Raw genomic sequence first — 13,111 nt, 5'->3', positions numbered from 1 at the left:
GTAAGACTGACCCGTCTAACCAGTATAGATAAAATAAAATAAAATTTTAAGAAGTATGATAGCTTTTTAGTGGACTAGCTGAGTCAACATTTTGCGAAAAAGCTTACTATTAGTGAAACATTAGTTTTGTGATTTTATTAACCATTTATGTTTACCTAACCAATCTAGGTTTATAAATCATTTGCACAGACGAGTTGTTTAGAACATCATACGACAATATTAATTCAAGGAAAACATCATATTGAACTTGTTTACTATAGGATGCTTAAGCGACAATCAATTGCATTCATAACCGAGAATTGCGGCGATTCAGACCGATTTACATTCTGCAGGAGATACCTAATCACCAGCCATGCACAACTAATCGGGTTGCGCATAACGACCTTTTGATTAGCCGTACCCAAAGATCGGAAACATAATTACTCGAACCCAGGGATGCACCCCCATATGGGACCCCAGGTCTGGCCCGATCTCCATGTGAGTTTCAGGCTATGCCCCTGCCTTTCTCCCGCACGCCAAGCACGAGTAAGGACATTTCCAATAAAAAAGCCAACTAATCTACTGGGCTTGCTAGTTCCCAATAGCAGTAAGCAACTTGGTAATATCACTTGATCAAAGGTTAAGACAGTGAAAGGGCCTTAATTCATTAATCTCAGTAGACAAAACTATCGTCTCTAGCTCCTGTCCATGACTTTCAAAAATTAGGCCATTTCCTTGATCCAATCGTGTATGAACATGATTACCTTAAGTTAATGAGCAACAAAAGTTACTATAAGGAGAGATTCTAAGAAATGCTAAGCATAGGACATTACTAGTTATTTTGAACAGGTGGCAAAAATATCCAACAAACAAGGTTGGATTGTGCATAAAAGTAAGGTTTCAATCAACTCCTAGACTTAATGCATAAATAGAGAAAATAACCAATAGTTTGGACATGTGAATATAATCTCTAAAAATAATAGATGTAGATGCTCCAGGGCTTGCCTTGGGTCCCAAAAAAGTTAGCTTCTTCAGAAGACCCTTCAATAACAGGAGCTAGCTCAATAATCTCCTCGAAATCATGAGTTTCTTCAGACAATTCCACAAATTCCACCTCAGGTGCTTCAGATTCTACGGTATGATGCAAGTCATAGTTAGTAATGCAAAACTTTTTGATAAAAAGAGACTATACAACTTATCTTCATGATAAAGTTGCAAGCCAACACTAAACTACCTAAAAAGATTAGCCCTCCAATTATTTTCTTAACTAACCTAACTTAAGCCTTTTCTTTTATTTAGAAAAGCATTATAAATAATTTCTAATCTTAAAACCTAATCCCTATGGATTAATAAGCATTTGTGAATAATAAAACATTATTCAAATTTTATACATTTTATAAAGGTTAAGTATTTATTTAAGTACCTTAAATAAAGGCACTAAATAAATACCTAATTTTTATTATCTTTTCCTAGGGTTTAAGAATTTTAATGCATAAGGGAAAAACAAAACACACCTAATAAAATTGGTTTCACTAATTTTGGACATTTCTACAAATTGAAATAAATTAAATATGAAAACATAATTTAAATCTAATTTCTAAAACCCCTAATCCAATTTCTCCCGGAAAACACCCGGAAAAAAATCTTCTCACTCAGCCCTGCCGTACCCCCCTCTCACACTCCCGTGGCCTCGGTCAACACACGATACCCCAGCCTTGATAGTGGGTACCGGCACGGGTAACCGCGAGAACTCGCCGCCGGTGAGGTCTCCGGCAACGGTGGCTACCCAACTAGGCTCACCTCGACCACGTGCACCTACTGGGGGTGCTGTTGGGGTGGTTTGGCTAGCGGCGGCGGCGAATGGCGAAGACCAGCGGCGGAGTGGGTGGTGCTAGGTTATGCGGCAGTGCGCGGCTCACCGCGCGCGACTCCAGGTCAACAAGCGAGCTCCATAGCTACGCCTGGACCCAAGACGCATGGCGCGCCCCCAAACCCAAACTCCCCATGGCCGGAGCAAGGCGCTCCACAACGACGGCCATGGCGGAGGCGCGTGCGCGGCGGCGTAGGAGCTCCGATCAACTCGACCGTGCTCCAGGCCAACAAGCGGCTGCTACACCATCTCCTGCACCTACATGACTCAACCGGACCCTAAGATGGCCACAAGAACAACGGCAACACAAGGCTCCACGGCGGCGGCTTACCAAAAGCAGAGTCGGCAGTCGGACCTGAGGAAGACGGTGGTGGGAGGGTGTTGTGGTGGAAGGGGCTAGACGAGGACTGGCGAAATAGGTCAGGGACTGTCAGGAGAAAGTTTTTATGGTAGGAAAAAGCTAGCGGTGGCCGGACGATGAGGGAATTCGCCGGTGACCGAGGAAGCGGTGAAAAAGGGGCGGCGACGGTAAAAGAGATGAACACAGCCGGTGAACGCAGTATATATTCAAATTTTTACCGCCTCCGCGTCGGCTACCTCAAGCCAGCTCACCTGCTTTGCTCGCACGCAGCACCGGCACGTGGCACGGGCGAAACCGCCTCCGGCCATCGGCGGCAAGCAGCTGCGTGGCAGCACCACGACTCTGCTCTTCTCCCCTTTTCTCCATTTCCGCCCGATTTCATTCCAAATTTGTGCTCCACTTTCAATCCAAGCTCTGCAATCTCCTTTAACCAAACTTGTAAGGATTCATGGGGCTTCATCCAATAGATTTGCACTTTGAGCAATGGATCACTCAAATGCTCGAATTGAAGCCTCGAAAATCGGCCAATGCACTATCCGTCAGTGCTCAATGGCACATGCCATTCAGTTTCATCAGTGTTGCCTAGGAACAGCTTAATTTTCAAACTTTGACCTCCAATTAAAATTTAAATTCTTAACTTTCTGTGTTCAACAACTTATCTAAGATGTTGATTAAACATCCAAGATCATGTAGGGTCCCTCGAGTTCCAAGATTGTCATTTAGAATTTCTCAGAAATTGAGCTCCAAGTTGAGCATTTAACTCTGTTTTCAGACTTTCAACTTATGATTCCATGTTTGATTCAATTTTTTCCAAATTCGACCATTTATTTGAATTTTTGTCAAATTCCATCTAAATTTGAACTTAACTCATAATACCTTAATTTACTCCAAACTTTATTATTATCATCTTGATGACCTTTTAAAGTTCCAAAAACACTTGGTGTTACAGCACACCTTAAGAACAATTAAAATTTGAAAGCTTATATGGTGAAAATTTGCAAACTACCCTAGCATGATAAAATTGAGTGAGGACCTGTACCCTCACTCACACCAACGTAGGTCCGCCCCTATGTGTCACTGACACGTAGGTTCAGATTCACGTGTCAGTGACAAGAGAGATGTACTGCTGAGGATCTCTATCCCAATTTTCCACCGTAATCCACTTGTATCGGAATTCGGAAGACAATGGATGATGTGCTAACTGCAAACAAGCTCTTGACGGCCGTTAGTCAACCGCAGAATGCTTACAGGTAATCACTAACCATCACGTAAAAGATTTGCTAAAACAAACACGCAACTAACCCAAATGCAGGCCATGGATCAACAAGCAAAGCACGGAATCGAGACGCAGAACAATATATCCATGAACGAAAGCATCGTTGCTGGCTTAGCCGAGCAGCTTCTTGACAGCCTGGAACCTGGCGTCCTTGTCGCCGAACTTGGTGCCCTGGTAGTACTCGAGGTAGTCCCCGAACCTGTACGGCCCAGGGTAGGAGAGCGCCGCCGCGTCCCCCCTCGCCGCCGGCGCCACCACGGCGTCGGGGCCGGGGTTGTAGAACGTGGCCACGGACAGGCGCCGTCCCTCGTTCCCCGCCGCGACGCGGTGCACGACGCTCCGGTACGCGCCGCCGCTGATGACCTCGATCTGGTCCCCGATGTTGACGAAGAGGCGGCCGCTCCTGGTGGGGCCGACGGGGACCCACTCGGCGCCGCCCCTGAGGAACTCGAGCCCGCCGACGGCGTCGTCCTGGAGGAGCAGGATGATGCCCCCGGCGTCGGTGTGCGCGCGCAGGCCCCACACTCGCTCCGGGCGCGGGCAGGGCGGGTACATGGCGAACTTGGTGCCGACGAACGGCGGCGCGAAGGCGCCGGCGACGTGGCCTCCGGGGAGGCCCAGGTTGAGGCTCACGCACTCGGCGAGGCGCTCCGCGAGGGACGCCATCTGGGCGATGTACGCGTCCAGCGCCTCCCTGGCCGCCGGCGCGATCTCCGGGAAGTCGGCGGCGTTGTTCCTGGGGCGGTGCTGGATGAAGTAGGTGGACTCCCAGTCCACCTCGTCGGAGGGCTCGCCGCCACCGTCTTCGGCCGGCAGGTTCCTGGCGACGTTGGAGGCGTAGAACTTGGCCTCGAGGTGCTCCTCGTAGTGGCCGTAGACGAAGCGCTTCACCTCGTCCATGAGCGCCGCATCCACGCCGTGGTTCTCCACCTGCCGCGCACGAGCACGCGTCAAATTTTTTGCCAAGCTATACTACGAGATGCGTTGCACTAGAAAGTAGTAGGAACAAATCACTGTACAGCAGAGGAATGCAGGATGCATTGCTAAATTACCCAGAAGAAGCCCCAGTCCTTGCAGGCCTCGTGGAGCCGCGCCATGGTCCACGACCTCTGCTCTTCGCCGCCGCTGAGGCCGCCGAGGTCGATCACCGGAATCTCCATCGGTCCCGTCATCGCCTCGTTTTGGAACACAACACTAGTGTACTTGTATCTCCTTGCAGTGTCTAAACTTGTGTTTGCTGCATGAGGGGGAGGTGCCTAGGCTGCTGCTATTTATAGCGCTTCCGACATCGCACGAACATGTATAGTTGCGTTGGCATGTATGTGTGCCCCCATAAACAAATCCAGTTGGTGTAGTGATCTAGTCTTCCAGATTACCAACTGGACGGTGCCAACAACTTGCAGGCAGATGACTAGGCAGCTCTAGGCTACATCGATCGATCCCACATGACATGTGGCCATATGCCAGAGAGCAGCCAGGTGAGACGTCCCGTCCCGTCCCGTCCGCGACAGGGGCAGGGGGTTGGCACGAGCGAGGAAGCCGGTGGCTTCCCGCGGTTTCAGTTGCTTGGTTTGGAATGGCAGCAGGTTCAGTCTTCCCCGGACACACCGCGCGCCGGGCGGCCGTATGCAGCGTAGCGTACGACACCGATCGAGCTGATCGATCGGCTGTTCTAGTAAGTGGAGTACTATTAATCAATACTGAGCTCTGAAGAATCGAATCTGATGTGATCTAAGTGAAGGACGCGGCGGGGCCTAAGTGCATTGGACTGACCCTGACGAACCGATATTCCGATGCGTGGATCCGATGCAAGCGCGGCGTCAAGCATTTGCTTCGCGCCGTGGTCTCGTACGCCGTACTCGACGCTGTTTCGGCCGGCGCGCCGCCGCATCCGGGGGCCTGATCCTGCCGGATCTTCCGACAGGCCGCCGGCAATGCCGTTTGCTTCGGTCGTCAGTCAGACGCCGTGTGCTCGCGCGGTTTTTCCACCGCACACTGAATTCACCACACCAAACCAGATTGCAGCAGGCACACATCATCCAACGTGTTCAACGGTTCGTCTTCGCCTTCGCAGAAAGTTACTCCTCCTAGTCTAGAGAGTAGAGACGATCACCAGACGACATCTACCGAAAGTGATCGGCTTTATTTTTGGCCAGCTCGGCTGTTGCCTGCCGCCCCGCCTGCAGCTGCAGTGAAGACTTGAAGGATCATACCAGGCAGCACGGCCACCGGCGGCGGTTTCGGCCGAGCCCCGGCCCCCGGGTTCCCCTGGAAACTGCGAGCGCGAGCACAGCAGCAGCACATGCCGGAAACACACCACCAGCTACTGGTGGTACTGCTAGCTCTCCAATCTCCATCGTGCGTCGCGTTTATGCGTTCTGAACCCTGATCAGTCAATCTGCGACCGTCAACATGCCGCCAGTACATTCAGGACCATGCGGGGCGGAGACCTTTTGACCATGTCAGCATCGCACTAGATTCAGTGCCACAAGGGGTGTTTGGATACGAGCTACTAAACTTTAGGAGTGTCACATTGGATGTTCGGATGCTAATTAGAAGGATTAAACATGAGCTAATTATAAAACAAATTGCAGAACCCCTATACTAATTCACGAGATGAATCTATTAAGCCTAATTAATTTATCATTAGCAAATGGTTACTGTAGCACCACATTGTCAAATCATGGACTAATTAAGTTTAATAGATTCGTCTCACAAATTAGACTCCATCTGTGCAATTGATTTTGTAATTAGACTATATTTAATATTCCTAATTAGTATCCAAACATCCGATGTGACAAGTACTAAAGTTTAGGATGGTGTTGCCAAACACCCCCAATCTCGTGGGTCGTCTCTGATGCAAAGCATTCAGCAAAAGCAGATTCATGTCATTCTCAGTTTATTTTTTAAAAAAAATCAAACTCCAGCCTTTCTATTAAACGTCAGCAAAAGGAAATAAAGAAACTCAAGTTTTGAATTCCAAACTTTTCAAACAGGTATTCTTTTCAGTGCCGGACGCCCGGGCCCAACTCATCAGAAGCAAACCATGTACTGCGGCATCGTGCATGGTCATGGGTCGTTTCTGATAAAACATATAAGCATTCAGCAAGATGGTATTCATGTAAACCATGCCCAACAAAGCACGGAATCAGGTAAGTTTTAGACAGAATAGGACACAGTTCTCATTTATAATCCGAACCAGATATTCTTGGCTGCTTCATTACTAGCAAGGACAGTACCTGAATGATGGGCCCTGAACAGTACATTGCACCCTCCAACGAGCTAAAATGAGAAGTCAGGAAATGCAAAACCAACGGTTTGCTTCTTGGCGTCCTCCAACCCAAGAGCCACCACGCACATGGACTCAGGTAATAAGCAGAGTCTCATCCGCGCCCTCCACCAGCCAAACCTATCTGTTGTGTCTAGAGTGCCACAGCCCTTAATTTCTCACACCTAGAGTCCTAACCATTTCTTCCATGCAAATTCTTGTGTCGGCTAAATTACATAAATTACATACAGATATCGATGCTTAAATCTAACATACAACTAATTCCTGTAACTCCTGACAGTCTGCGCGTCACGGTTGCTTGTGACTTTCACGTCCTGCCAGAAGGTTGATAAGGCGGCGTTATTGTAGAAACCGATGGCTTATATGGATTATATGGCTCAACCGCATATAGCCTCAACAACAGCCCTTTTCATAGTCCCAGGGCATGGATCCCCACCAAATACATCTGGAACCACGCTTACCCCACAGCGTTCTTGACCAATGCAGTTCTGCAAGAAACACCAATTTTAATTGTAGCGTAAACACCAATACAAGTTCAGGATTTTTTACTGTTCTACAAGTGTTTGCGGATCCTTTACCTTCCAAAATATGTCGTACGACTTGTGTGCATGGCAAGTTCCTTCAGAGTAGCTCCCACAGGAGCCCTGTGGTGTGCCAAAGCTGGCGAATTTTATCTCAGTTATCTTCCGTCCATGATCACACTGAAGGTGGACCTTGGCTTTCTCATAGTCTTTTGTATGCCAGCTCTTCATTGATGGCTGCCATTCAGAGACATCAGCACAGATACTCCCTGTGGTTCTTTTCACCATTGAGATTCCAGTAGGATCACCACCCCACTCCTCAAATATAACCAAAAGGTTCCCTGTAGGATTAAGCCATGAACGAGGAACGTGGTACCTGAACAAGAATGATGTGAATGTAAGAGCTTCATTGTAAACTTTTCACGGATATTGCTGCAGTAACCTATGAAGTGCCTACCATCTCTGCGAAGAGTCACCACAGTTGGTTTGACACTTTTTCTCATCATACTCTCCACGGTAATCACAGTTTCCACAGGTTCCAGAGGCTTTGTAGCCAGGCCAATACCGCCCAATACCTTGTCCATTTATCCAGATTTGCCCTTTACCCATGCTACTCATATCCAAAGCCAATGGCTCGTCGCCATCTGGTGCGTTGAAGAAAGCCTGCACAAAAGACAATAAATGAATGATCTTTTTGAAAAACAACATTTTGTTCCACATGGAAAGCAATGAAATTTATGAATTTCTTCCACACCTTGTACCATGTTAGAGGCTGTTTCTGCACAGGTTCTCCCCACTCTACTGATGAGCTTCCACTAAGTGAATGAAGACTCAAAGTCTCACCTTTCAGACCAACCTGCAACAAGTACAGTGCTGTTTAGGTTCATGTCTTAAACACATCACACATAAGATTAAGGTTCATAACAATAACAGAAATAACCTGATAGGTCCATTTCTGCCATGTGAGATCTCTTCTTCCCTCATTCAGGCCATCCAGTGTCACGGGACCTAGAATTCCTGCATTCCAAGTCTCAAAATGTTCTCCCACATTCTGCAGTGAAGGTTAACAGAATGAATCTCAAGACACTCGTACATCTCCCAATCAGTAGTAGAGTACTATCAGTTGTTAAGACAAACATCCACTTACCGGGAGGCCAACTGCTATACTTAAGCATGAAACGGTGTTACTGCCTGGCCAAAGTTTCACGCTTCCCCTATATGTCAATCTTGGGTCTTCTACATTTCCATAGACAGTTCCTGCCAATGAATTGGAGAGCATATTGAAAATCAATTGGAGAGAGAGAGAGAGAGAGAGAGAGAGAGAGAATCATTTGTTTTACCTGTTAGTTGTCCATTAATGAAAATATGCAAAGCATGACCAGCTGACATAACAGTTAGCGTTGGATTCTTCCCATTACTCAGGAACTGCTCATCCTGAGCTATTTCAACACTGAAAGTGAAACCTTCAGCATCATCGAATTGCAAAAACTAGTAATATATTTTCTGAGTTAGAGTACTCACTATGTTGTATACCATAAGTAGTCTGTTTTATCCCTTGTCACGTTTATCTGTTCCAGTAACCCTATTGTCGTAAACGATTCCTCACCCAAGGAGTTTATATCCTCATTGTATGATTGCCATGTCAATGCTCCAGCCCATTCCATTTTCATTTGTGAAATTTGACTCCCAACCTGTATAAACATATCAGTACAAAAATTCTTCTCCAAAATAATAAAAAGGTGCCTAGCACAAAGGAAAATGCTGCATGAACTAATTGAATATGGTACACATCTAATTTAAGCAAGCAACTCATTTCGAGCAAGAACAAGAGAAAGTTGCAGAATGAACAACAAAGACTCAATCTCACCCTGGCAGTGTTGTATACAGTTGTTTTGCAATCTGGGAGAATACTTATGGACCAGGGAGGTAGACCATAATGCATTCCATTGAATGCTACCCTAGCATAAGATACTTTATCCTTGTTCTCAAGGAAGGCCACACAAGCGCCTGTGCTTGATCTAAAAACAGATGCCTAGATAGGAAATGATCAAGAAGTCAGTCCTGAATAAAATACATATGGTCCAAGTGCAGAAGAGTGAGCATAATGTTATAATAGTTAATGACCTGCTGAGCATTGCCAAGTGAAGTAACAATAGGGTCTCCTGCAACCAAGGCTGGTTCGCATAGCTTGATAGCTTTATGCAACTCCTTTAAGTGACCCCATTTTGGTTCTCTCAACAAGCCTGAGGAAGTGAAGGGGGGAACTCAGATCAATTTGGTCAACAGAAGGATTGTTAAATCATAAACGGTTGAAACATAACCACTTCTCATTTAGCATCAAATGCACCCATCATATCCCATCAAAGTATTTTCAAAAATGTATGTTGCATGTGCTTTTGATTGCCAACACAATGTCTTACCCCAATCAAATCTTTTAATGATTAAGGAGAATACAGGTTACATTATATGCGTCAATTTGAAAATTTTAAACCACTTCAGCTCATAGGCTAGTAGCCTAGGAGGGACTGTGGATAGGATATCAAGTATACCATGCTGTAGCCATTGCCAATAGAAAACTTATCAGAAAATACATGCACCTTTGTTTCATTCAAGACGAGTGGAGCAACATTAAATCAACCTTATAGCATCTACGGGATTATGTATATGTACTGTATCAGGGAACAATGCGTAGAAGTAAGCCTTACATGACGGGAGATTGATGCAAACTACAAAATAAATGCCTTTGCCAAAGTAGAATGTGTAATGTGTTCAACTCACCATACTCATCAATAGGAGCATCGTAGTCATAGCTAGTTGCAATGAATGGACCACCAGCTGTGCGCCCAAAGTTTGTTCCTCCATGATACTGAAAGGTGGTGTGAGAACTTTATTCAATCAATAATTTAGTAATAAGGCTCAGGTGCGAAGCATAAATCATGGGAGTTACCATGTAATAATTAACAAAAGAGCCACCCTTCTGAATAAATTTGGCAACACCATATGCTAGATCCTCTACTGGTCTATGTGGAACTGGAATACCAAAGCCTGTATACCTACACCCAAGAGAAAATACAGGAGACACATAAAGAGAGTTTTTTTATTAAAAAAACAAGTGCCTACCTTCTTGGGTTAAGAAAAAAGAAAGCAAACTCAATTACCAAGCTGTCCAAGCCTCAGTCCACATGGTAGGCTTGTGAGGTTTATTCGGGGAGAACCAGTCACAATAAAATCCATTGCACGTATTAATCTGCAACCATTAGATCAGAGAAAGTTCTTGTTAAGTGAACAAAGAGAGGGAAAACAAATAGCAAATCATACAATACATGATTAGTTTCCTTTCTTGGACAATGGTCACAAGGTCAGACCCCAGCACATTAAAGAAATGCTGCCCAAGGTGCATTATTAAAGAAAGAAGTACAGTGCATACAATTGGATCCGGGGCATCATCTTCTTTGCACATGATCCATGGGACACCCGTGTTGAGTGCAACCGCCATGTTAGCTGCCCATGACGCGTAGGCCTTGGCAGGTTCGCCCTGATCCCACTCCAAGGGCCCAAACTCATTCTCAATCTGCAAGGACAGCGGAATCCAAAGGTAGGTTGCATTCAAAAGCATGGCTCAATACAGACCAAGAATGTAGAGTTGCAAACATACCTGGGAGAGGATGATTGGTCCTCCCTGCCATTCAAAGAGCCCTTCTGACTTCATCATGTCAACAATCTTTGTGGTGAATTTCTGCATCTCAGACTGTTCAAGATTGACAACACCCCCCCCCCCCCCCACCCCCGGGTAAAAAAAAAGTTACTGAGTTTGCAGTAATTTTAGAAAGGAGAAACACTTGAAAAGCAGAGCGGTCAATGATTCTTGCCTTGAACGGCTCATTATCAGTCCTAAACCTGATGCCTGGGACATACTTAAGCCAAACAGGGAAACCACTGCAACCAAAAAGAGGGAAAGGAACATAGTTTAGCATACTTCACATCACCTTGACGTCAATGGATCTATATTAATTATTCCTCACTGGCTAAATTCAAAGCACAGGACTACGATTACAGGCAAACACTCACTGTCAACTACAAGAGCATGAAAGCTACTTCAAAAACCAAATTAACTACCAAATCTCCGCTTGTTTTTTTCTTCACTTGAAACTTATACACTCTTACGTTCAAAAAACACCAATGGTCACAGCAAGACCATCAATGTGGCCCAAAACATTTCATACAGAAATGGAGCAAAACCGAGCAAGTTCCCCTTACCCAAAATTCCACTCGGCGCAGACGTAGGGGCCAATGCGGAGGTGCACGTAGAGTCCGGCCTGCTTCACCAGCTTGATGAAGTGCACCAGATCATACCGCCCCTCGAAGTAGTACTGCGCATGGGACAACCAACCACCACATCAGGAACAAACAGGCGAACAGCAGAGGAAGTTGGGGGGAATCAACTGCTTTTCTTTACCGGCAATTTGTGCTCCGGCAAGGGTAACTACCTGTCCAGGGGAGGGCTCGTGGCCGTTCCAGAAGACGTACGTCTGCACCACGTCGAGGCCGCCGTCCTTGGCCTTCTGTATCAGATCCGGCCACATCTGCACGCCAGGAGAAGCAATCATGCAAGCAAGAGAGTCAGAGACACACTCCGCGAACTGCGGCGGCAGTGCAGCGAGCCCGCATTTTGGGGGGAGAAGGAACGCGAGGCGCCGGACTGCCAGAGGAGGAAGAGGAAGTGCAAGGGAGTGTGGGGCGCACCTCGGGGACGCTCCTGGGGTAGTGGATGGAGCCGGAGAGCAGGATCCGGCGCTGGCCGTTCACCACCACGGCCTTGCGGTCGTAGGTGACGGCCGCCGACGCCGCCGCGGCGAGCACGGCCACCGCGACCGCCGCGTAGGCGAAAGCCGGCGGCGCCATGGAAGGGGGGAAGGAGGAAAGGAAAGGGAGGGAAGTGAAAAGAAGGTGGAAACAAAGCGAGAAAAAGACCGCGCCTTTCGGTGCTTTCCCTCCACTGGAAGCAGGTCGGGCCACCGGACGGTGGGAGTGAGGCGCCGCTTCACGCCTTCACTCGTTCATCGCTTGAGTGAGGACAGTGAGGGATCTCTCTCTCTCTCTCTCTCTCTCTCTCTCTCTCTCTCTCCCCGGCACCCCGCTCTGTTTCTGGCTGCTCTGCATCAAACACCTCTCTCTGTGATTCTGTCTCTCGAGTTGGAGATTGCTTTCTCTCTCTAGATTTGGCCTTTGGGATCGGAGATTGAAGGAGGGGTGATTAAGCTCGCCCATCGATCTGAATAAAAAATGTGTTTGCACGAGAAGGGGTCGCGAGGATCTAGGAGAGGTCTGAGAGCGTGATTGCACTGCTAATAGCGTTGTTAATTAGAGAGAGAAAGGATTGAGAAGAAAGAGAATGTGACTGCATTGGTGGGCCCACAGCGTGGGACTGGTGTCGTCAAGATGACTTTGGCGCGGAGGGAGAGGGAGCCAGGGAGGCACGAATTTATATGCGATGTCAAATCTTGGTGGGGGTTGCCAGTTGAGGTGGCGGACTGCTCTACGCCTCTACCGTCACCGCCAGACAAGCAAAGGTTTATATTCTGATATTTCATTTTTAGAAGAAAAATCATGCTCGTCCAACATAAATTCATGTCTAGTATAACTTGCAGAAAAAAGTTCCACAATTTAAATTTACTAGATAATTTTTCCTGTAACAAAGATATCATTTCATATTCCAACACAAAAATTGCATGTTCTTCGTAAAATATAACGACTTCAGTTTAATTTTGCGTGCTTACATGCATGCATTGAAATATATATTTTCAGAACAATTTAT

General features: G+C 46.8%; 2 protein-coding genes across 2 annotated transcripts; both read right to left on the bottom strand.

The window, feature by feature from the left end:
• Nucleotides 1-3,175: 3,175 nt before the first annotated feature.
• Nucleotides 3,176-4,787, bottom strand: LOC117855377 (1-aminocyclopropane-1-carboxylate oxidase 1). The gene is made up of 2 exons (XM_034737719.2): nt 4,539-4,787; nt 3,176-4,416 (listed from the first exon to the last, which is right to left on the bottom strand). Exons 1-2 carry the CDS (start codon nt 4,656-4,658, stop codon nt 3,598-3,600), a joined length of 939 nt encoding a protein of 312 aa, XP_034593610.1. The 5' UTR covers nt 4,659-4,787; the 3' UTR covers nt 3,176-3,597.
• A 1,794-nt stretch (nt 4,788-6,581) lies between these two features.
• Nucleotides 6,582-12,685, bottom strand: LOC117858142 (beta-galactosidase 2). Its single transcript, XM_034741153.2, has 19 exons — nt 12,040-12,685; nt 11,784-11,879; nt 11,554-11,666; nt 11,166-11,232; nt 10,952-11,044; nt 10,724-10,867; nt 10,455-10,543; nt 10,244-10,349; nt 10,075-10,162; nt 9,421-9,539; nt 9,164-9,328; nt 8,818-8,987; nt 8,637-8,746; nt 8,444-8,553; nt 8,237-8,347; nt 8,051-8,152; nt 7,754-7,959; nt 7,354-7,672; nt 6,582-7,263 (listed from the first exon to the last, which is right to left on the bottom strand). Exons 1-19 carry the CDS (start codon nt 12,196-12,198, stop codon nt 7,153-7,155), a joined length of 2,478 nt encoding a protein of 825 aa, XP_034597044.1. The 5' UTR covers nt 12,199-12,685; the 3' UTR covers nt 6,582-7,152.
• Nucleotides 12,686-13,111: the final 426 nt, after the last annotated feature.

The sequence above is a fragment of the Setaria viridis genome, chromosome 5 (genome assembly GCF_005286985.2).
Source record: "Setaria viridis chromosome 5, Setaria_viridis_v4.0, whole genome shotgun sequence".
Taxonomy (NCBI): Eukaryota; Viridiplantae; Streptophyta; class Magnoliopsida; order Poales; family Poaceae; genus Setaria; species Setaria viridis.
This window is presented reverse-complemented; position numbering and strand designations above follow the sequence as displayed.

Excerpts from the sequence above, each read along its gene's own strand:
- LOC117855377 (XM_034737719.2), bottom strand. The coding sequence starts at position 4,658 with ATGACGGGACCGATGGAGATTCCGGTGATCGACCTCGGCGGCCTCAGC. Across the intron at positions 4,417-4,538 it reads AGGACTGGGGCTTCTTCTGG|GTGGAGAACCACGGCGTGGA; the intron begins GTAATTTAGCAA and ends CGTGCGCGGCAG.
- LOC117858142 (XM_034741153.2), bottom strand. The coding sequence starts at position 12,198 with ATGGCGCCGCCGGCTTTCGCCTACGCGGCGGTCGCGGTGGCCGTGCTC. Across the intron at positions 9,329-9,420 it reads CACTTGGCAATGCTCAGCAG|GCATCTGTTTTTAGATCAAG; the intron begins GTCATTAACTAT and ends TTTCCTATCTAG. Across the intron at positions 7,960-8,050 it reads AGCCTCTAACATGGTACAAG|GCTTTCTTCAACGCACCAGA; the intron begins GTGTGGAAGAAA and ends TCTTTTGTGCAG.